The sequence below is a fragment of the Mastomys coucha genome, unplaced genomic scaffold (genome assembly GCF_008632895.1).
Source record: "Mastomys coucha isolate ucsf_1 unplaced genomic scaffold, UCSF_Mcou_1 pScaffold1, whole genome shotgun sequence".
Lineage (NCBI taxonomy): Eukaryota > Metazoa > Chordata > Mammalia > Rodentia > Muridae > Mastomys > Mastomys coucha.
The window spans coordinates 24,682,144-24,706,863 of NW_022196891.1; the positions used below are offsets into that span (position 1 = coordinate 24,682,144).

General features: G+C 35.9%; 1 protein-coding gene across 11 annotated transcripts in view; it reads left to right on the top strand.

Annotated features, from left to right (window-relative positions):
* Nucleotides 1-24,720, top strand: part of R3hdm1 (R3H domain containing 1) — a 137,392-nt gene that overhangs the window by 64,243 nt on the left and 48,429 nt on the right. For 6 of the 11 annotated variants that reach the window (XM_031381056.1, XM_031381060.1, XM_031381067.1 and 3 more), the window contains 12 exons: nt 270-359; nt 5,857-5,971; nt 7,128-7,206; nt 12,688-12,747; nt 12,831-12,971; nt 16,548-16,656; nt 16,752-16,847; nt 19,010-19,047; nt 19,131-19,181; nt 19,280-19,506; nt 21,880-22,134; nt 24,069-24,220. In XM_031381056.1, coding sequence (XP_031236916.1) covers nt 270-359; nt 5,857-5,971; nt 7,128-7,206; nt 12,688-12,747; nt 12,831-12,971; nt 16,548-16,656; nt 16,752-16,847; nt 19,010-19,047; nt 19,131-19,181; nt 19,280-19,506; nt 21,880-22,134; nt 24,069-24,220 — 1,413 coding nt within the window. Of the gene's footprint in view, nt 1-269; nt 360-5,856; nt 5,972-7,127; nt 7,207-12,687; nt 12,748-12,830; nt 12,972-14,510; nt 14,644-16,547; nt 16,657-16,751; nt 16,848-19,009; nt 19,048-19,130; nt 19,182-19,279; nt 19,507-21,879; nt 22,135-24,068; nt 24,221-24,720 lie in introns of those variants that run through there. The other 5 variants (XM_031381062.1, XM_031381070.1, XM_031381078.1 and 2 more) reach the window with 5 other exon arrangements.

The following is a 24,720-nucleotide window of genomic DNA, read 5'->3' on the forward strand; positions in this document are numbered from 1 at the left end:
AACTATAAAGAAAATTCGCTTTCTTACCATTTGTTAAATTTGAAACTGGAATTATTCCCATTCTTGCTATTGCTATAATTTTTAAAACTTCAATTGTTTATTTTCAATTTTAAGGGGGCTTAGTGGTATTTAATGATATATCTAACAAACATTTCATCTACTTTTTTATATGTGGCGAAAACTAAAAAGAAATTTAGACACTCCTAGTGGGCTTTTGACTATGCCCTAATTCATGAAATGTAGCGTTAATTTTAAATACTTCTCTTTAGTCAAGCTCCAAGTTAAAGCTAGTTCGGAGCCTTGCAGTGTGTGAAGAATCTCCACCACCCCCTGCAGCAGACATATCCCAGGAGACCCAGGTAAAAACAACAAAGCAAAACAGAAATCATTGGAAGACTTGGTGGATCTGGAGATGTTCTCTCATATGGTTCAATGAAAATTGAGTGTATGCTGGGCAGTGGTGGCGCATGCCTTTAATCTCAAGTGGGCAGGCAGAGGCAGGCGGATTTCTGAGTTCGAGGCCAGCCTGGTCTGCAGAGTGAGTTCCAGGACAGCCAGGGCTACACAGAGAAACCCTGTCTCGAAAAACAAAAGAAAAAAGGAAAAAAGAAAATTGAGTGTATATATATTCTTTTATTTCTAGTAAATGAAACTGATTTGCTTATACTTGTTCCAGATGAATTAGGAAAAGTTTTTACTTTGTTCTGAGGCTTACAATAGAGATTCTTCATTTGGAAAAACTTTTGAGACTATATGATTACCTAGGAATGTGACTTTAATAAAGTTATGTTATTATTCTAAAGTATTCAATATTAAAGTACTTTCGGTGGCTATAATTATGATATAATTCCCCTTTTGATTGTGAGGTTTGGAGATTTGTTGTGTTCTTGTTGATTCTCTGGAAACTACCCCAGCTTCTGCTTAATAGTTCAGTTAGCCTGAATGCACTCTAAAGCCAGTTTCCCTTTTACATGAGTCTAAAGTAGTTGTTTAATACTTCTAACTCTGTCTGTTCTTATAGAACATAAGATAGTAAGATTCAGGCAAACCAAAATTTGAATCTTGTATTCTGTTTGCTGCTTTGATTTTTCTCTCTATTGGTTTGGTACTGTGGATGGCGTTTTCAGTCTGCTGATGACCATTAGCATGGTAACTGCGGGTAGGTGCCTTCTACTTTAGAAGAAGGGTTTGGGCAACTTAACGTTTCTAAAGAGTGGAGACAACTTGTACTTATTTAAGAAACCATGACAAATTTTTTCGAAAGGAAAAGGTTCTGCCATGTTGTACTTGTACATCTATTTTAAATTTGCTACTGTCAGAGGAATAGTAGGATATACCTTTAACTCCAGAACTGTGGAAACAGAGTCAGGTGGATCTCCTTGAGTACGCCATTCTGGTCTACTTAGCACATTCCAGACCATCCAGAGCTAAACAGTGAGCCCTTTCTCAAAAACACTTTTATCTCTAAAAAAAAGATTTTTTTGAAGCAAAAATTTTTACATTTGTTGATTCACACAAATGTTTTAAGTTAGTTATAACATGCTTATAATGTGTCCTACTTTTATAGATCATTACTTTTTATTTCTAAAATGCAAGGGGGAATTTTAAAATAGATTGCAGGTAATAATAATCTTTAAAATCTTTTTTGATAGTTCAGGTATCCAAAATTTGTGATCCTCCCTTGGACCTATGTTAAAAAAAATGTGTGTGTGTGTGTGTGTGTGTGTGTGTGTGTGTGTGCTTAATATATATGTTTATTAAAATATATTTGGCAGTAATATTTTCCTAGCACAGTCAAAAATACTCTCAAAATGTATAATGAGTATTATTGCCTGTAGAATACTTTAAAGCATAAACCTCTGGATACTTTGTTTTACAGAATGTAGTTGCTTTGTAATTAAACATTACATAGCTGGTTTTTAGTAGGGCTATTTTGAGGTATGGCATATTCTGAAAGGGAAAAGGCAATAAAATTGTTCTTTGAAATACTAATTTTTAGGAGTTTTCTTATGGGCTGAAGAGATGACTCAGAGAAGTTAAGAGGACTAGCTGCTTTTCCTGGGAGTGGATCCAGATTTGATTCCTAGCATCCACGTGGTAGCTCACAACCGTTCATAACTCCAGTTTCAAGGGATCTGATACCTCTTCTGATCCCCACAACATCAGACTCATGTGGTGTAGAGATGCACATGCAGGCAAGACACTCATATACAAAAGTAAACAAAAAAATTTAAGGAATTTCTTTTTGTTTGTTTGTTTTTTATTAACAGGGTTTCTCTGTGTAGCTCTTGGTTGTCTTGGAACTCATTCTGTAGACCAGGCTAGCCTCATACTCCAGGATCCATTTACCTCTGCCTCCGAGTGCTAGGATTTAAGGTGTATGCCACCACTGCCTGGTTTGGAAATTTATTTATTTTATTTATTTATTTTTTTTAAGGCAGGGTTTCTCTCTATAGCTCTGGCTGTCCTGGAACTCACTCTGTAGACCAGGCTGGCCTCGAACTCAGAAATCTGCCTGCCTCTACCTCCCAAGTGCTGGAATTAAAAGCGTGCACCATAAAGGTTTTTTCTTTTTTCTAAAATTTATTATTATATAGACACACCAGAAGAGGGCGTAAGATCTCATTATGGATGGTTGTGAGCCACCATGTGGTTGCTGGAATTTGAACTCAGGAACTTCGAAAGAGCAGTCAGTGCTCTTACCCGCTGAGCCATCTCACCAGCGGAAATTTCTTTTATAAGTCATAATCAACTATATGGTGGTTCATGGATTGTGTTTTGAAAGTTCACTTCATTCTCTTGATAAAATGCTGTACCATTTATGATCCAGTAAGGTTGAGGAAATGGCCATTCAAGAGTGTATTGACACAGAGAAGTGTGTATCTTCTGAGGAAAACTATCACGATTCTTGTAACTCTGTTTATTTTACCTTATATGAAAAATGTTGGGGGGGCAATGGGAGATGCCTTATGATATTACATGCACGCAAACACGCACGCCCTACGTAGTAGGAATTCCTCTGAAAAATACTTACTAGGAGACATGTCAGGTGTGTGTGTGTGTGTGTGTGTGTGTGTGTGTGTGTGTGTTGATCACAGATTATATATTTACATTTTAAGAGGAGTTATACCAGTTAAATAAGATGTTATGTCAGAATTCAGTTACCCCACTTACTGTGTTGTTTTCAGTTTCTCTTAAACATGATCATTTTAGTTTCGATAATCTTTTTTCCTCTCTAAATAAAAGATGCTTTTTTCTTTAAAGAAGAATCCTCTTTTTCATGCCTGGAATAGACTAACATACACCTAAAAGGGAACTATAAAATGAGTATTCTGCTGTTTGTTCTAGTCGTTGATGCTATACAGTTTGCAACAATTTTTCCACTCATTGTGTTAATTTTTAGTGAATTAATATGGTGTAATACTCATTATAAAAAAGGTTAAGAAGCAATTTTAAGAGAGATGTCACTCATGTGAGATAAGAGTTTGTAATAGGAAAGTGACCTTAATCACAAATGTTATCATTTTCATAGTAAAGTGTAAGGAATTGTGCTTCCTGTGTAAATGTTCCAGTTATCTATAGAAGGACTTACATTGTATCTACAGCATTCAGAATGGGTTTCTTTTGTTCAAGTACTGGGATCAAGGTCAGCAGATGACAAGACATTAGCCTTCTCTACTAGCATTTTAAAATAGAGTTCATTTCAATTAAATAATTTAATATCTATAAATTAATTTAGAAGTTAAGTCTGCTTTTCATTGGAAGTACCTTTTAATCAAGGTCTAAGAACTCAATGTGGAGTCTTTCTTACTACACGGATATCATCATTGGGCTTTCCCCCAAGCTGTAAGAAGCTGCAAAGAAAGAAAATTAAAAATTAATTCTGTTGTCATTTACAAACATCTGAAAACTATGCGATGAATTAGAAACAGAAACAGCTTAGTAAGTAAAGTGATAAATGAGGCATACTGGTTGGTACGTACTGCCACTTTGTTTGGTAAGCAACACAGAGAAGACATTGTCCTAGTGGAGATTGCCCGTGGACAGTGTTGAAGGTTTATTCTGAGCATGATTCTGCCACTGAGCAATATCCACAGCCTCTAAAATTTCAACTCAGGTAGAATTTAAGAAAAATACAAAAAAAAAAAAAGTCGCTAATTATCTTGCTGTTTTACATATATAAAATGGAAATTCTACTAACAGTTGTTTTATGTGTGGTGGAGTTGTTTACTAGAACTTGTGCTGGCAGCGAGTTTGAGAATCATGTTGTTTGCATCCTCTGGGTTACCAGCCACTCCTCCTACTACTCAGAAAAGTGAAGTAGTGAACAAAAGTGTAATTTAGTCTAAAAATAGGTCACACTTTTGTCTTTATTGTATATTTCTTCTAATTTTGCCTGAATAAATAATGATATGGATCTTTGCCTTTCAGGATATATAAATTGATTTTTTAATAACCTATGCTGGCTGGTTCTAAAATTGTTTTAATAATAAATGATATTATTTTCAACATAAGATTATCCTCCATTTTGGTTATGGCTAATTTATTCTGCGTCAGGAAGAAATAGAATCTTACTTGATACCTTCCTAAAGCAGCTGAGTGGTGATTGAAGGAGTCTCAGTGATACATGAGGTTTAAGTGAGAAAACAGGTGCCAGGAGTTTGAAGACTTTTCCGCTTATATTGTATTTGTATTGAAAGAGAAAAAAGGCAGTGTGTGCATATGGGATACTCAAGAAACTAAATTTGGGCTGGGGGTGTAGTTCAGTTGAGTGCTTGTAACATGCACAAAACCTTGGGTGCCATTCCTACCTAGTACCCCATGAATCAGATATAGTATTGTACACTTGTAATGCCAGCACTTGGGAGAAGGGGGCAAGATTAGATGTTCAGAATCATTTTCCTCTATATAGCAAGTTCAAAGCTAGCCTAGGATACTTTAGACTCTATCTCAAAAAGAAACCGAATTGTGTTAATTGTCTTCCTGATGCTAACACATTTCTGATAACATGACTGGTATCGGAACAGTAGCTGAAGAACTGAGTACTAACCTCTAGAGTGTTTTGTAAACAAATGGACGAAAACTATAACAGGAGGGGTTGGAGAGGTGGCTCAGCAGTTAAGACCACTGACTGCTTGCTCTTCTAGAGGTCCTGAGTTCAATTCCCTACAACTGCACGATGGCTCACAACCATCTGTAATGTGATCTGATGCCCTCTTCTAGTGTGTTTGAAGACAGCAACAGTGTACTCACATATATAGAATAAATAAATATTTTAAAAAACTAAATAGGAAAAATTTATATTCCCCAAAACAGTTGTGAAGATATGCTTTAATTGATAAATTCAAATGAACATATTAGGTGTAGTTTTGGCTTGGGTTTTGAGGCAGTATCTCCTTATATTCCTGGCTGGACTGGAACTCACTGTGTAGACTAGACTTTTCTCATTGTCAGAGATACACCTGCCTCTGCTTCCTGATGGCTGGGTTGAAAGGTATGTGCCATCATGCCTAGCTGAACATACTGTTTTAAGTTTTTTTGTTTTCCTCAAGACATTTTAAGTTTCTTTTTTGTTTGTTCATTTTGAGATGGGGTTTAACTATGTAGAATAGGCTGGCCTTGAACTCACAGCACTCATTGCTTCACCTGTCTCTCTGCTTGTGAGTGCTGGTATTAAAGGCCTGTGCTATCACACCTGGCTTAAATTACATTCTAATTTAGAATCTTTAATTGGATTAAATGTAAATTTCTTCTCCTTTAGTCCTTCATACAGTTTTGAATTACTTAGGAAGTGCTGATACTTAATACTGAATCAGCTAATATTATCATTGAGTAACTAATTTTTCCTTCCAACAGGAGAAAATTCAGATACAATTAACACAATCATTTGAAAAGGAAGAAAAGCCCTCAAAAGATGAAACAGATAAAGAAAAAGCCAGTGATAAATTACCCAGAAAAATGTTATCAAGAGGTTAGTAATTTATTTTTTATTTTTTTAGATAAGAGTTTATTTTCATTATCAATAATTCTTTACCCTTTGAAGGACACATGTCACATCTGTATTAAAAATGACACAGTAGACTGGAGGAATAATATAATGTTTACTCATCTGCTATATCATGGATATACATATATAGAATGTCAAGATTGTCCATCCAAAAATTGTAACATAAATCTGAGTTACTAAGGAAAATGATCATATAAAATCTCTTACTGAGCTCACTCATATCCAGATGCCAAAATCATAGTTTGTGTAATATTGGCTTCACTAAGTATATCACTACCCACTAATTCCTTATCAATACAGAAACTGGTACTATATTAAGAATATTGCTGGAAGCCCTAGAATGTTTGTCTTCATAAAAAGTTTTAAGGATCTTCATTATTGAACATTTGAGTTCAATAAAAATGCTCTATTTATGAGCAGTTATTTATTATGTTGATCAGTATTGTAAGGATAAAGGGAATACATAGACATTATTTGAAAAATCTTTGAAATAAAATTTCAAGAATCTTAAATAATTTTAGAAATAAAATTCTTACCTTCCAGATTACTGTTTTATTTAGGTACATTCATGTTAGTTAGGCTTTTTAAATTTGCTACAGTTAGAAACATTATTAAAATCAGTTTTTTATCTATGTAAGTACACTGTAGCTGTCTTCAGACACTCCAGAAGAGGGCGTCAGATCTCGTTATGGATGGTTGTGAGCCACCATGTGGTTGCTGGGAGTTGAACTCAGGACCTTTGGAAGAGCAGTCAGTGCTCTTAACCACTGAGCCATCTTTCCAATCCCCTCAGTTTTTTATCTAAGGTAACATGTTTGAGCATGAGAATGTGATAAGTACATGAGGATCATTAAAGAAATCAGTATAAATTTAGTATGTTGTAAAGACTTATATAAGAATGTGTATGTACATGCAGTTATAATAGCCCATGTCATGAAAAATATATACAGGTTAACAAATAATGGCCATCTGCCTTCATCATTAATTCCATTTTCCTGCTTCATCAGTTTTTTTCTTCATGGGACACCTCATTTTACGTAAAGTAGGCATAATGTGCAAAAGGGAAAGGGATTTATGTTCAAACAACTTTATACTTGGTTTTTGTGTTGTTGTTTTTTAGATTCCAGTCAAGAATACACTGATTCAACTGGCATAGATCTACATGAATTTTTAGTTAATACATTAAAAAACAATCCCAGGTAAAAATTAAATTTATAAGGTTTACATTGTTTCTAGACTACCATAATCTTGCTATATATGTTTTTTATTATTGAATTTGAATACTAGGATAAGATTGCAACTAGAAGGAATATACCAGTAACTTTAAGTTTTTTAGGACTGAGATATTTGTCTACTAAATACAGATGTATTTATCTTTGCATTATACATGTTTTCATGGTTTGAGAATCATTCCTGTTCTTTAGGCATTTTCAGGAATAGGAATTCACAGATATATATAGACTCTTAATGGGATTAAGAGATAGATTTAATCATATATCTTTCCATAACACACTCCATCTGAGTAAGAACCATATCTACTCACTCGATATGAATAAATCTTTTCCTTTCTTGTTTAGTATAGAAACTTCCGATCAAAAGCTTTTTAGGGCTCATTTGACTCAAGTACTTGAATTATGAAATCCATTTTGCCCAGAACAGGAGGTGATTGGTTTTAAACTTCTGGCAGGGTCTTTTAGGGCCTCTAAAAGATTATCCACAATACACCACACCAGCACTTTCTCGGGGTAAAATGCCCCATGGATGAGAACCTCTCTTCCAGTTACTAACTTCCCAGTGTGGTCATTAGGTCACAGGGGTAAAGATGAGACTGTCTGTAGGAGGAGCTCTAGGGAGATCACGTGAGTCATTCCTGTGGTCCCTGGTGACCGCTGTTGAGACGTGCTCTAGCTTAATTGTCAGCTATTGCTCACATTCAGGATTTCCTGAGTCTACTACCCACTTGATGTTCAATTATGGACTTAGCTCTGAAGGAGATCTACCAAAAGAAGGTTTGGAATGAGGACAAGGAAAGGGGAAGTAATGTAATTATATTACAATCTCAAAAAATAAAAAAAATACTTTTTCAAGAGTGGTCTCACTACAGTGATGTAACCTGAAGGACCATAGGTATGAAGTGAACAAGAGGACAAGCTGTTCTGCATGACTCTTTCTTGTTTTAAATGTATTTCTCAGTAGAAAGATAGATTTATTAGTTCATTGAAGAAAAACTTATTGACATATGTAAATATGAGGAAGGCATGATATTCACTATCTCTTCTAGAGACACATACTAAATAATTAAAGTATAACAAATATTGTGAGGAAGGTTGTTCAGCTGCTGTACGAAGCAGAGGAGGGGCTAGGGAATGCTCAGCTGTTAAGGGTGCTTGCTCCTTCCGATTCCAGGAGTCAAGTTCAGTGCCCAACCCCCACATGAGGCAGGCAGCTCATGAATGCCTGTAACTCCAGGTCCTGGGGATCCCACATCCTCTTAGGACTTCCACGGGTCATCCACACACATGGGCAGTATATATTCACACAATCATATACACATGTAAAATAAAAATATGTGTGTGTATGTAGATCCAACCAGGTCATCAGGCTTGACCGAAAGCTCTCTTACCTGCTGAGCTATTTTCATTAGGACTATATTTTTATTTTTTATTTTTTCATTTTTGGCAGTTTTAGAGATTAAACTATGGGCCTCATGTATGCTAAGCTGAGCTATAGCCCAAGGCCTTCAGATTTTTTTCTTTAGATCATTAAATCATTTTCTATTTTAATTCTCAGACTATTGAACTTAATTTAACTGGTAAATGATGAAGTATCTAGATTTTTCTGATTGCAAGAAATATTTTTACAAGCCTCACTAGCCAGTTACTGTACACTTGAGGCAAGAAACTTGAAAAGTATGTTTCATAGAGTTATAACTGATATAAATTTACACTTTGATTTTATACCTACATTTAAGTAACATTAATTACATTTTAGTAATTTAAGTATTGCAGGCAGCTATATAGTATGACTAATGGAGAAGGAAGCAAGGCACTGGAATAACCTTGGTAAAGGATTTTTTTTTTTTTTAAGTAATTTGGGTTTGCTCATATTTAGTTCTGTTTTTGTTAAGTACACCTAAAAATTCCTTGTTTGGAGTAATGCTGCACCACTGTTCTTTACACGCTGCAGAAATTTGACCGGGGGCATAAAGCATTGAGTGGCAGGCAACCTGAGGGGCCATTTTAGATTGTTGGCTTTCTGTTTGCTAAATTTGCCATATTGTCTTTATAGTTAGTTTTATTACAATGACTAGAACACTGAAAACCCACAGATTATTGCTCCTCATTTAACTAATTGGTTTTATGTTATTTTGATGGAAATCCTTGTCTTATGGGTTTAATGATTGCATATATTAGCTAATTTTTTTAGCTTATATCCAATACCAACCTCATTTATAGATTTTAATTTTTAGGATCTCAATCTACTACAGTGACTAGAGAGCATCATGAGTAAGTTTGGAAAGTTATTGTGGAAAGCTAGTTTAAAATAATGGGTAGAGATGATAATGATACAAATATCATCTGCAGTGCACAGGTCACCGTTTAGGGAGGAAAGCCTGGCTGACTCGGCGGCTTGTAGAACTGTTAGAGATCCGATTGTTTTCTTTCCCTTGTCCTTGAAACATACTCAAGGACCTGGGCTCAGCCCCTTGAATTATAAAAAAGTCCTGAAGCACTGGGATTATAGGCCTGTGCCACCACACATGGTGTCATTTCATCTACAGTAGAAAAGAACCTAAGGTACTAAGTAGCCATCAGTGTCAAGTGCCACAGAATTTTTTTTCTCTTAATTGCAATACATTCAACCCAAAGAACATATATCTTCAGTCAGATAATTTCATATACAGAAAACCAGTTTAAGTGCACTGTGAACTCTATTAAGTAAACTGCTGCTTCATAATTTTTATCTGTTTTTAGTAAGACAGTTTGTAAAAATGGAAAAGTTACTGAAAATTATATCATCTCAAAGTAATTTGACCACAAAAGTTCAGATGAAAAAAGAGGACCTAGGGGCTAAAAAGATGACTCAGCGCCTAAGATCATACCTTCTATAAATCTAATTCCATCTGATTTGATGACTTCTGTCCTCCACAGGCACCAGGCACACACATGGTACACAGATGTAAATGCAGGCAAAACACTCAATAAAATAAATAGTTCTATTTTTTTTTCTTAAGAATAAGAAAATGGAATAGTTAAGCAATTGTGTCTGTTTCATGGGGTAATTTCTATGAAAGAAAAAATCCTCTGTCCTTCCCCCAAATTTAATGGAAGAAGGTTATGCAAATACTTTATATGAAATAGTTTATTTCCTGCAAAACAATTTTTATGAACCTACATATTTTATGTAATTGTATATTTATATGATTATAACTGTACAAAGGAAGAGTTTAAGAGCATATAAAAGGATGTTCTTCTGGGCAAACAACTTAAATAATAACATAGGACAAGAGATACTTAAGGAGCAAGGCTGAACAGAAGTAATCCAGAATAGTGAGCATTTTGTGATTTCATCAGAAAATGAAGCCTAGATCATGCTTATCTTGTAGGCCTTCTACAAAATTTGCATTCTGAGAGCAATGGCAAACTTCTGATAGATTAAACCAAAGGAATGCTGTGGTAACCTAGTATTCTTAAAGATTGTTATGCATGCTCCAGGTAGAACAGGTTAGACCAGAACAAAGAAAGTGTTGAAATCCTGGTTGCTTAGATCCTGGAGTGTGGCAGTGGAACCAAAGAAGGTAGACAAAATTGTCAGCAATAATTAACTCAGGAGGAGAATTGCATAGGGGATGGTGGTAGATGCAGTTGTGTGCACCTGTAATCCAAGAATTCATGTGGGAAAGGTAGGCAAAATGTGAAGGTAGACTAGATTACGTAGCAAGACTCAAGACTCTTTAAAAACAAAATAACAAAAGATATATAGGCCTGATGGTGCAGGTCTGTAATACCAGCTACTTAATGGGTACTGAGGCAGAAGAAACACAAATTCAGGGACTTTTGGGATTACAACTTGAGTTCAAGGCCAGCTTGGACAAGTCAATAAGATCTTGTCTTTAAAAGAAGGGGAAAAAAAATAAGAAATCAGTAGGAAAAAAATGGAACTGAAGAGATGGCAAACAAACATGACCACCTACATTTAGATCCAGCGCTGGTATGAACAGCTCAGCTTAGGGGCTGGCCAGACGGCACCAAGGGTAAGAACACTCATGCTTCTCCAGAGGAAAAGAATTTGGCTCCCAGGACTCGCATTGGGCAGTTTATTATCGCTAGCCCCAGGGAATACAATACCACTTTTGGCTTCCAAGAGCATCTACATACTTGCATTCATACATAAACATATATACAAATAAAAAAAAATTTTTTTTGATACAGAATAATCTTAGCTGCTCACTAGCCAGCCAAACAAATTTGTGCTTCAGGTTCAGTGAAAGATCCTGTCTCACAAAAAAAAGGGAGAAGGTCATCAAAAAAGACAACCCAGCTTGGACCTCTGTATGTGTATCTGTATGTGTGTGCATATATATATGCACACCAGGATAAATGGTATTAATTCTCTCTTTCTTGCTTCCCCCCATTACACACAAACACATAGATTGTAGTCAATTAAAATTCTCAGTCTGTCATTCCACTCTAAATAGAAGGTTTTCCCATTTGTTGAGATGAGAAATAGCAAAGAATAATAAAATATTACTAGAATTTGCATTAAAATGTACTCATATTTTTGGATTTGAATTTGAAATCTTTTATAAGCATAGTTCTCTTTTGTACATATTATAAATATAATCAGTTAACTGTTGAATAATTGACTAAACTAAAATTATTCTGTTTTATAAGACTTCTTTTGCAATGCATGGGGAGAATCAAACTCAGTATTGGTGCACAGGCTTTCAGGTGACCCAAGAAGAGGCTACCAGCTCTTGTGTAAATTTTAGAAGGTTCTGCTCTGTAGTATTTATTTTAGAGAATTCCTTAGGCCTTGCTCTTTTGAACTTAACATCTTTACAAACAATCTATAACACTATTTCTAGCTTTAAGTTCTGTGAGGTTTTTGTTTTGTTTCTCATGTGAACAGGAAATGTGCAGTGAGCTAGAGCCATATTCTCAGTGTATTAGAACCAAGAGGAATGATATAGTTGACATGTTATGGCCTAAGTAACCTGGACAGGACCTTAGGTTGCCAAAGAAGCACATGCCAATAATTTATTTGAGTACTGATTTAATAGATAGTGAATGTCTTTGCTTCATTTTCATTTTATGAGAAAATTTCTCAATCTAATAGTAGCAACTTAACAGAATGAGGAGCAAGTGCATTGGATCCCCTTGGGAGCATTCCTTATTACTGTTAGCATCTCATGTTCTTTAGTACACTGTTTCTGTAGAGCTAACATAGTTGGGCTCTTAGGATGTACACTGTCCTGTCTACAGTGCTACCATAAAAAGATCTTTCATTCTCTTACAACTTTTGCTTTTTAGAATTCTTGTAAAATACTCTAATATTGAGCTTATGATATCTCTGAATGTGTTGTTTTTAGAGAGGGAATTAGCTATGTAAATTTATAACCTGTCGGTTACACTTCAATGCTCAGTTTTACATGTAAGAGTCTTCATACTTTCTTTCAGGGACAGAATGATGCTGCTGAAATTGGAACAAGAAATTTTAGATTTCATTGGTAATAATGAGTAAGTTCTCACGTTTAACAAGAAAAGAGATTGTCATTGTAATTCTCCTTGACTTACTAAATCAGAGATTGCTTTCCTGTCAGGTCCCCACGTAAGAAGTTTCCCCCGATGACATCTTACCACAGAATGCTATTACACAGAGTGGCTGCCTACTTTGGATTAGACCACAATGTTGATCAGAGTGGGAAGTCTGTCATAGTGAACAAAACTAGCAACACAAGAATGTAAGTACACAGTTTTGTTGTCTGTGGACTAATACTTGCCTTCCTACAGCACCTTCCATCTAATCAGTGATTCCTGATCCCTTCATGCAATAGAGCCAAAAGTACATTTATCTCATTAGGAGCAAAATGACACCTGGATTCAGATAAGGAACAGCAACAACAACCTTGGAGCACATGCTATCAGCCCTGTTTAATGAATTTTTAAAATTAATTTAGGTATCTATAACCACCTTCGGGGAATTTGTTTAAATAATTTTAAAAAAGAAGCAGTAAACAGGTTTTGACATTCTTACATTCAGTCTACTACTTTATTATCATTTTCAAAATCCTGTTTAGTTTGTTTGTGTCTGTCGGTCTGTCTTCCTTTCTTCCTTTTTCTACCTCAAATCTGAAGAAACTGGAACTCCTGGCTAGTGTAGTGACTTCCTTATTACTGTGTTCCTTTCTTGGGCAATATCTGATTTACTGAAGAAAACTTTTGATGCTTAGAAAGAACCCTTTGTTTTAAAAGCAATTGCTTTAAAAAGCTGAGTATATGACTCAGTGGTATAACACTTGCCGAGCTATGCTCAAGGACCTGGGCTCAGCCCCTTGAATTATAAAAAAGTCCTGAAGCACTGGGATTATAGGCCTGTGCCACCACACATGGTGTCATTTCATCTACAGTAGAAAAGAAGCTAAGGTACTAAGTAGCCATCAGTGTCAAGTGCCACAGACAATGTTCTTCACTTCATTGTTTTCCTGCTTTCTTGGGGTCAAGTATTCCCCAGAGTTTGTCTATGTATCATTCATTTTACATAGTTATATTTAATTCATCTAGTCCCTTCCATAATCATGGCCTTTGCTCGTATAGCTGCCATATTGCTTGCTGAAGCAAAATTGAGGCTCTTCCATTTCAGACAATCTCTTTGTCAACCAAATAGGTGTGTTTCATATTTTAAATGACTTTTCTTATGACTAAAATTAATAAAAGGTATCTTTGACAGAAATTCCTTATAAGTCATTATTAGAAAATATAAATTATTAGAAAATACAAATCTGATATTATTTCATCATGTCTGATCACTTGTCTTATAAAATCATCCTTTGTCAATCCTTTCCCAGCTAACTATATAGTGACTAAAATAGGGTAGTGTACAGTCAGGTACAGGTGAGACTGAGAGTGGCTAGAAGTGTACTGTCTTTAACCAGTACCTTTCAACTTACTCAGAGCTGCTGGATGCCCAAACACATGAACATTAGCAGGCATTTTGACTAACATTTTTGACTGACAACTCTCTAAGGTTTTCAATACAGTGTAACCTCAGTTATTTGAATTCTATGAATAATGTCAGAAAAGCTTAAGGGTTCAGTTTGTAAAGATAATCAAAATTTAGTTAAGCAGAGACATTTACAAATTATGGGTTAATATAATTATAATGTTTCAGATCATTGAAGTTACACTGTATTCTTTCTTAATATCTTTTGGGATATGTAAATCAGAAAACCTTAGAGATCTGCTCCACACTGAATAAAAACAAACTTACCTTTTCCTCATAGGGAGATTACCCGCTCCAGCCTTGAACCAGTGGTGTTGTGGATGTCAACAACCGAGTGTCCACTGGGGTGTCTCAATGGAGCGGGAAGTTGCCGATTGCAGGGCAGTAAATTCAGGCATCTTTAAAAGAAAGAGGTAAGACAGTCTTAAGGTTAGCTGAAATGCCTGCCAATATTATTTTGTGTGGGAATCCAGCTGTTCTTAGAAAAGTTGCCAGGGCCTTGGTTAAACTGTAGAGTTCACTTTTAGAGCAAAAGTCTCTCACATAGCTACAACTACAGGAAATAAAAGTAAATGAAGCAAAATGAAGCAATCCTGTGAAAAATGGCATACTGTTATGGTCAGGACTAAGTGTATAACCTTTCAAACTCCCAAAGAAAGCAGACTTCTCATCATTTTGGTCATGAAGCATTGTGCTCTTATCTTCTCCTTTACTTTGATATAGATTTTTTTCCCTTTTTTTAAAGTATCTGCTCTGTTTCATTCATCATTTTACAGTACAAATTTCTTCATCTTGCTTAGATAATTCTCATCTTAAAATCTTTTGTCAGATTTAGAAGGAGTCAACTCCAGAGTTTTATTAAAATTTTGTAGATTGAGATGAGTGGTGGCACATGCTGTTAATCCTAGGACCTAGTGGGTAGAAGCAGTAGGCATCTCTGTGTTTGATGCCAACCTTGTCTACATAGCCAGTTTCAGACCAGCCAGTGTTACACAATGATACCCTATTGCAAAAGGAAGAAACTAGTCACTAGATTGGAGCGAGTATTTATCCATGGTATTTAGATTCTATTTATAATGAAATGTCTAGTCTTGGTTTGCTGAAATGTCATTGCTTGGGTTTATGAATAAAATTTCTTGCTTATGAGGCATGGTCTTACACACCTTTAATCCCAGCACTCAGAAACAGAGGCAGGCAAACTCTCTTAGTTAAAGGCCAAAAGGCCAGCTTGGTCTACAGAGCAAGTACTGGACTAGCCAGAGCAACACAATAAGACTCTATCTCATAGAAAAGAAATTTTGTTCATGATATTCTCATATTGCTTATGTGTATATATATGAATATGTCTTTGAACTATACATAAAGGAAACTTTATAGAGAATTTAGTAGACTTTCTTTGGATATATTAAATGTTATATATTGTGTATTTCAAAGGAGTAATTCTAGTGTAAAATGGTAATAGGTCACTGTATATTGATTAAATTGACTTATTAGAGCTGATAATATATTGGTGGAGTTTATTTTTACATAAGTTTAATGTCTATGGTCCTTTATCATTTATCTGTCTTGTGGATCTTAGTGAAATTTGGACCATTTCTAATCTGAGGGGGAAAAAAATTGTGCTACAGAATATTTACTAAATTCCACAGTCATTGCTTTAGATTCCAGTGTTAACCTCTACATGAGAGCTCATTTTATCTAACCTGTTTGAGTTAGTAGAAAATGACTTGCTTGCTGTCACTTTGTGCCATGAAGACTATTGGAGTGTAATGCATATGATGCAGTATTTACCCTTTTCCTGGTCCCTGTAGCATAGATGAGGTGTCAGCCTTACAGTCCCACAGCTGTGGCTTAGCCTTACATTTCCGTCTTACCTTTTCACAGTTGCTTTAGCCACTTGAAGTTCAGTGTCCTCGGGGTTTCTTACAATGACAGAGTTCATTGTAGTTCATTGAAGAGGGGCTCTTCAATCACTAATTCATTTCATCTTTAGAATAACCCTATTGGGTGGATAAAGTATATGATTCCCATCTCATAGATGAGAAAATAGGAAGAAAAAGATTACTTACACATATCTTAAAGCCAGTACTGTGTTAAAAAGCTAGACTTCAACAGTCTGATGACAAAGCCCATGCTGTTTTTAATAAGGCCTCTGTAGAATTGCATTTTCTCATAAGAATCCTACTATGATAAAGTGATTCTTAAACAGCACTGATAAATTGAAACACTTTTATTACAATGCATATAGTATTTTTCACTTTTATTTAAATATTGTACATTGAATTTGTTGTTCCTTTGTCTTGTTTCTTTTTTTCAGACCTGATCAGAAATTTAATGAACATATTAAGGATGATAGAGGTGAAGACTTTCAAAAACGATACATCCTTAAGAGAGATAACTCTAGCTTTGACAAAGACGATAGCCAGGTAATCTTGAGAAAAATGGAACATTATTTTAAGTGCAAGCTTTAAATGTACCAGTATTTCATTTTCCTAATAATCAATTGTTTTTCCCTCTTTAGATGAGGATACGTTTAAAAGATGACAGAAGAAGCAAATCTATAGAAGAAAGAGAAGAAGAATACCAGAGAGCTAGAGACCGAATATTTTCTCAAGATGTATGTGCCAACTTACCCTTAGGACTTCATGTGTTCTATATATTCTATCCCCAAGTAGTATTGTTCATATTATTTTTAACCATATTGGTTATACACATTAGGTCATGTTTTTGAAATAGGTGTTTTGTTCATGTGAATTTGATAGTACACTGGAACAAAAGAGTGAAGTTTTACCAAAATTGAACGTAAGTGGACCACAGGGATCAATAGAGCATGGGAATAAGTTGCTATTTATATAACTTTTAACATTGTTAACTTAAATTTTACTTATTAAGTTAAGTTTACTTGTCTTATAAAATAAAGTTAGTTGATCTTTTAGATTAATAGTCATAATCTGCTTTATAAGTGATGATATTTAGAGACATCTGCATGACAAATTATTTTATGTATATTTGGCTTTACCAACATTAATAATACACCTGTTCTCTGCAGTACTTAGTACTTTTCAAGGATATGATGTAAATGAATATAATGTGTGATTCCTATAACAGAGAAAGAGATGTGCCCTTTGTTAAAAGCAAAACAAACCAGTAAATAATATCAGAATTTAGACCATCGATTAAGAATTTGCTATATGTAGTACATAATATTGAGCATTTTTTATAAGTGCTATGCTGGACACTAAAGGCCATATACATGGACAGTCATAATCTACTAAATGTCCCTTTCCAGTCTGTATGATCATACTTGTATTTTACAGATAAGAAAACTGGGATGATAGAAAGCTGAGCAAAGTAACTAGAATAAATAGACCTAGAAAATGGCTGACTAGGAAATTTAATTCAGGTCTGCTGAACTCAGCATCTATATTAGAGAAATGTTCCTTCAATATTTTATAAGCTAGATGGCATACTGCCATTGACAAGTTGTGTGAATCAGAGACACATGAAGGTGTAATAGACTCACAGCAGAGAGAAGCACTACAGAGTCAAACTAGGAAGAGCATGGGAGAACAAGCTTCTGAGAGCCCCCAAGCTCAAGCCGGCAGCTCTCAGGGAAGGGGAAAGTCGAACTGCAAAGAGCCGAATGCTTTAGAGTAGCCAGAGCACAGCTGGCAGATGCCATAAGTGGGGGCTTTAGATTGGAGAAATACTCAGGAACTTTGCGCCTTGGCCCTAAACCTTTGGTAAGGTAGCTGAATGTCGGGTGCAGGTTTCTGTCTTACTACAGAAGGCTGTGTAATCCATATTAGGCATCGTGAGCCATGTATTTGTGCTCAAAAGTGACTCTGGTACGAAAGCCACCGTAATACATGGTTATGTTGTTGTTCCAGTAAGTCTTTATTCGTAAAAACAGGTGGTTGGCCGTTTGTTCCTGACCCTTGTGTCAAGGAGTCATGAAAGATGGGAGAATTACAATGTATAGAGCTTGCTTAGCTTTCTGCTCTATAATGTGAGTGAATAGGGCAGAATTTGGTAACTACAAAACTCTTTAACAGTAATACAAACAGATGTGACTATTACCTGACTTAGATCAACAGCACAACAGGAATTTGACTATAAGTCCTTAACACCTGTCTGTTTATTCTCTGCTTTATTCATATGTTCCATGTTAACACTGCCATAAATAGAAATAGTCACGTACTATACAGTGAATCAATCCGTCTTTATTTTGTTTTCTCATTTGTTATCCATGAATGTGTGCATATGTGTGAGGAGGACGATCAGGAGACAACTTTGAGAAGTTTCCTCCTAACCTTTCCCGTGTGCGTCATAGGGCTTGGACTCAGGCCTTCAGACTTGGCAGCAGGTGCTTTTACACCTTCTGAGCCAACTTGCCAGTCCTTTCATTAGCTTTTGGTCACCACTAATCAAATATTCATGAATTAGCTAGAATCTGTCAACCTTAGATATATGATTAATAAAACAAGTTATCCGTTTTAAGAAGGCTATTGAAATTTCAAATTCATTCTTGAAGTTCTTGACTCCTAAGATAGATCTATTAAAAATAATCATAGTGTCTCCAAGCCATGAATCTTCTGTAAGTAATATTCTTGTATCTTTAGTTGTAAGCCTAGCCTTTAGCAACTAAGCCATCTCTCTAGTCCTTAGAAGTATACTCTTAAAGTTACTATATGTGATTTTTTGTTGTTGTTGTTGTTGTTACCATTGGTGTACAGATGACATTGTTTATTTGACAAACTTGTTACCTTTTCTTCCCAGTCCCTGTGTTCCCAAGAAAACTACATTATTGACAAAAGGTAAGAAAAATTTTAGTATCTATTCTAGTTATTATCTAGTTGATGCTAATAACAATTAAAATGTTTTATTAAAATGCCGACAGAATCCAAGATGAGGACACTATTGGTACCCAGCAGAGGCGCCAGATATTTAGGTATAGAAGCATGTTTTCTAGACAACATTTAAAAAATTGGTTTTTTTCTTTCCCAGTGCGCCCAATTAACTTTTCAATGTTTTATTTCTAAACTACAGAGTTAATAAAGATGCTTCGGGGCGATCCACAAACAGCCATCAGAGCAGCACTGAAAATGAGTTGAAATACTCAGAGCCACGGCCCTGGAGCAGCACAGATTCAGATAGCTCCCTCCGAAACCTGAAACCCGCTGTAACCAAAGCCAGCAGCTTTAGCGGAATCTCGGTCCTGACAAGAGGTGATAGTTCTGGAAGCAGCAAAAGCATAGGCAGGCTTTCCAAAACAGGTATAAGAGAACTGTGCAGTCAGAATGTTACTTTGCCTCAAGTCTTAGCTCCTCGCCACATGGTTCTAATTATCCCACAATGTAACGTGACCTTCCGCTCTGTAGACACCTACAAAGCCGAGAAGTGATTGCCATATTGACATTAGGACCCATTTTGACCTGGAGATAGAATTATAAACTGAAGTAAAAATCTCCTTGTCTGGTTGCTATATAAACGTAATATGGTAGCTCACTGGCTCACTTCTTGTGTGTAGGAGGTGGGCATTCTTCATTGCTTATTTATGGTTGGAAAGCATGGCTTCTACCTAGGATTGCATAATGTTAGATGTATTCCACACTGTCAGATACTGGGTGCATTTTTCATGACTTATCCAATAAGGAATGAATAAAATTCTGAGAAAATTTTGAAGAACTTAAAAAACCAAAGAGAAATAATATACCTACAACTCTAAATAGAGATGTAAGTAATCTGCTGGCTCTTCTGGCCGCTGTACTCAGATACATTGGTCATAGCAGCTAATTTCATTTTCACTAAGGAGCAGAGCATATAGAATCTCATGTGTCTTTTATATATGTCTATTTTTTTAATCTCAAAATAAACATGGAAGTCAGAAATGGCTATTTCTCTCTAGCTTGTATGGATTAAAATGAGTATTCTACAATTACAATTTGAAGGTATATTGAGGCAATAATATTGTTTAATATTTTAATGCTTTAAATTGCTAATGCTTTTGAATTGCATTCCCACTTTAAAATATAAATCTATTGAAAGTATCTTAGTTGATATAATACAATGCTGCTAAAGTCAGTAAATTTTGAGTGTTTTTAAAATTTGTTTACTTATCTGTGTATACTGCATTTTAGTTATAACCAAAGGAAAATAAACATTGTGAGGAAGTCATTTAGAGAGTGCAAGAGTCACCTGCCTTTGCCTCCCAGACACTGGAGTTAAAAACGGCACACCATCACTCCTGGCCTACGAAAACATTGTAATAACTTGTGGCCACTCAGATTGCTCAGCCAGTCAGTACACTTTCCATATACACATACACAGTAATAATTAATAATAATAATAATAATAATAATAAGTAAAAACAAAATTTTTTAAAATATTTTTTTATGTATATGAGTACACTTTCACTGTCTTCAGACACACCAGAAGAGGGCATAAGATCCCATTACAGATGTTTGTGAGCCGCCATGTGGTTACTGGGAATTGACCTTAGGACCTCTGGAAGAGCAGTCAGTGCTCTTAACCATTGAGCCATCTCTCCAGCGTAAAAACAAAATTTTAAAAATAACGTGTTATTTTATTGTAAGAGTCAGTGGAATGTTTTAATCCTATAATAGGTAAAAGTGATAATGTTCCCCCAGGTGGATTTCTGAGTTCTAGGACAACTAGGGCTACACAAAGAAACTTTGTCTCAGGAAAAAGATAGAAGATAAGTGATAGAGTTTAAGTGTCATTTTAATATGACTTAGAATAAGGCCTTTCTTCAGAAGGCATTCTGTGTAGTGTATCATACTGGAACCTTTATCCTAGGGCAGCTCCCTTCCTTACAACCTAATTAACTACAAGCACCATCTGAGTCTGCACTGTACGTTTCATTATCCACCTTCAGGCTTCATGCTTTCTGAGTTAGTGACAGCTCAGTCCCTGTGAGATAGACTTTTGAGTCAGAGCAATCAAAATTCAGCCATGAGATTAGATAAAGTATGGTAAGAGATAAATTTTAAGCTGGTGTTAACATAAATATTTGAAATATTTTTCATACTATTTCTGTCACTAGCTAAAGAAAGAAAGGGTATTAAGTTTACATTCTAGGAAGGCTCTAGTTATAAACTGAGATGAAATTCTGTAGTGAAGCCTGGCAGTTGCTTCTTTTAGTAGATAATTTATCATTTTTATTGTTTCCCACACCGTGCTTAATTTTTCTGTGTTATAGATAAGTGTTTCTGAAATGTAAGGTTTTAGACATTTGGTTGTGCTAAGTTCTTTTTCCTGTAGAATTTGTAACCTGTAAATCCCTAAGATTTCAATTTAAATGCTAAAATGTATATAATGTGTCCTTTTTGAGAGTGTCAATAGTATGTTTCTTTGGCTTTCTGTGGCTTGGGTTACTGTAAACTTGGTAATTGCATGCTTTGGCAAGGATTTTTCTGACAATTTCTGTGCTGCAGTTTGCTATATTAAAATTATATTTAGGAGGATAAGCTAAAAGAACCACCAGGCAGTAAATTATAGTAGCCATTGCTGTCACGTTGTAACTGCATGTTGTATATTATGAATTGTATTACTAGGTTTTTTTAAACTTGTATCTTTATATGCCGTTTCTTTTTGTAACTCCATGTTCTCCATTACTCTTCTCCTAGGGTCTGAGTCTTCAGGTAGTGTAGGGTCCTCTACAGGCTCTCTCTCACACACCCAGCAGCCTCTCCCAGGTCCAGCTCTTAGCCAGTCTTCTCATGGCGCACCTGTCATCTACCCGGCAGCCAGCAATCACAGTTCTCTTTCCTTTGATGGTGGCCTCAGTGGTCAAGGTGCATCTCCTAGCACTAGCTTCCTTTTGCTTCCCTTGGAAGCAACTGGCATACCACCTGGCAGTATTCTGATCAACCCACAAACAGGTGGGTATCCAGAGAGAGAGTTTATTTTAGTTAACATAGCAGGACATATCTGAAAATTTGGGTACTTTAAAAAATGTATTATTTAAATGTACATATGTTGTTAGCTTTTTAATTTTGATAAATAATTGTCTTTGTCCTAAAAATTTTAATAGAAATCTTTAGGCTCCAAAATGTTAAAAATTTTATCTTGTAAGACAATATTCCCCATGTGCAATCTATGATGTGTAGACTAAATAAGAGCTTGACTATAATTAAACAACAATCCATTCCATTAGAGCGAATCAACTACCTTTGAGCAAGCTTTATATGGTATAGCATTTTTATTTTGTGGCAAATAATATGTACTTTATGAAGAAGAACCAAGTAGAAAAAAACTCCTAATGTCCTTGAGAACATGGTAATTGCTTTCCTTGGGGGTGGTTCATGACAGGGTTTCTCTGTACTGTTGGCTGTCCTGAATCTTGCTCTGCAGACCAGACTGACCTCAAACTCAGAGAGCCACCTGCCTCTAACTCCCCTGGGATTATATTATTACACATTTACTTTTAACCATATACAGTTTGATAGAGTATTGGTCCAAACCCTACTTTGTTCATTATAAGCAAAATATTTTCTAAAGGGCTAGAGAGATGACTCAGTCATTTAAAATCCCTGGCTTCTCTTTCTGAGGATCCAGGTTCAGTTCCCATCACCTACATGACAGCTCATGCTTTAAATTCTTCATTCATGACCTTTATACTGGCACTTTTAGTAGTAGAAATTCCCATTTAAAGTAGGGAAATTGAAATATATAGCTATATACAGCTTTTTATGTAATATTTTGCTATGCATAATCTGTTGCCATTAAACTGATTTCATAATTACACGTTTAAAGCTGTCAGTTATTTACATTTTCAACCTATTTTTTGTTTGTCTGGTTTTTTGTTTTGTTTGGATTTTAGGGGGTGTTTTTGTTTGTTTAGTTTTGTTTTTTAAGACAGGGTTTCTCTGTATACCTCTGGCTGTCCTGGAACTCTCTCTGTAGACTATTCTGGCCTTGAACTCACTGCCTCCTGAGTGCTGGGATTAAAGACAAGCACTACCACTCCCTAGCTTCAGTCTGTCTCTTTTAAAGTGACATATATTCAGTGTAGCCTATAACCTAGATTATTTCTCACCTCCTTGAAAATTTGTGGATGCTTTCCTGTCAGCTTGGAGTCGGGCATTTTCTGTTTGAGCTGAAATGCACAACAACCCTAATGTCCGTGGTGAGGCTAGACACACAAGCAGGAGTCTCTTGAATGTTGATGACTCTCTCCCCTTGTTTATAGTAGTTGAACCATGGTCTTGTGATTGAATACCTGGAGCAGAATGAGATTTGGAACTCACAACTTTACAGAAAATACTTTTTAAAAATTTAATTTTCATTTCTAGTGTTTGAATGTTTTTGCTTACATATACATTTATGCTCCATATGACTGCAGTATCTACAGGGACCAGAAGAGGGTGTGAGATCCCCTGGACCTAGAGTTAACAGATGAACCTATCACCCATGTGAGTTGCCATGTGGGTGATAGGCTCCAAACTTGGGTCTTCAGGAAGGGCAGCCAGTCCTCTTAACTGCTAAGCCATCTCTCTCCAGTCCCTCAAAAAAATATTTTGATTATCCACTGAGCTCGGACAGGTCTGAAACAACACCCTGTCCGCGAAACAAGTAACGTTTGAATATTTATACTAAATGAAAAAGATAAAGAAGGTTTTTAATAGCTTTATTTCAAATCACTGTGGTACTTCCCAAGCTAAGGAAAGCTTTTGTCTTAAGAAACTGGGAGTTTTGGAATTGTACATAAGAGATTTATGGATGTGTCTTATAGCTCAGTAGTGACAGTTTTATTTTCAGTCCTGTTATACATTACATTGACTTTTTTCTCATTTTTTTTTTTTCAACTTTTCAGGTCAGCCCTTCATAAACCCAGATGGAAGTCCAGTTGTGTACAATCCTCCTCTGACTCAACAGCCAGTTCGAACCCAAGTGCCTGGTCCTCCACAGCCACCTCTGCCACCCCCACCACCTCAGCAACCAGCAGCCAGTCCCATGTTCTCACAGGTGCACAACCCCATGATTCTGTAATGCTAAGCTCACCTGCCTTTGCATATGTAGGTCTAATGACTGACGTAGCCAGGTAAGTATCTCTCACAGCTTGAATCTCTGTTCCTAGTGATGTCCCACTCAGTAGTCACAGGAAGAAAGTGTCAGGACAGATATTTACAACTAAAACATTCTGGAGGATGTGTTAAAAAAAAGGGATACTATCTGGGGGCCTGACTGGTAAGTATTTTATCCCTATTTTACAGTAAGAAGTAGACAAGAGGAAGAATAAAAACAAAGATTGCTCATTGGCCTAGCGAGCAAAGTGAGTTATTAAAACCGAATAAATCCAACAGAAGAAACGGCACTGGGCTGCTCAAGTCGTGCAGAGTGCTCTTCGGTTGTGAGCATGGCCTTTAACGGCTGAGCCATCTCTCCAGCCTGAGTACTCTTTTCTATTGCAGGGGTTGAGTGGGGTGGATTCTAAGAGTCCAATGTTTATTAATTTATTTGTGCAT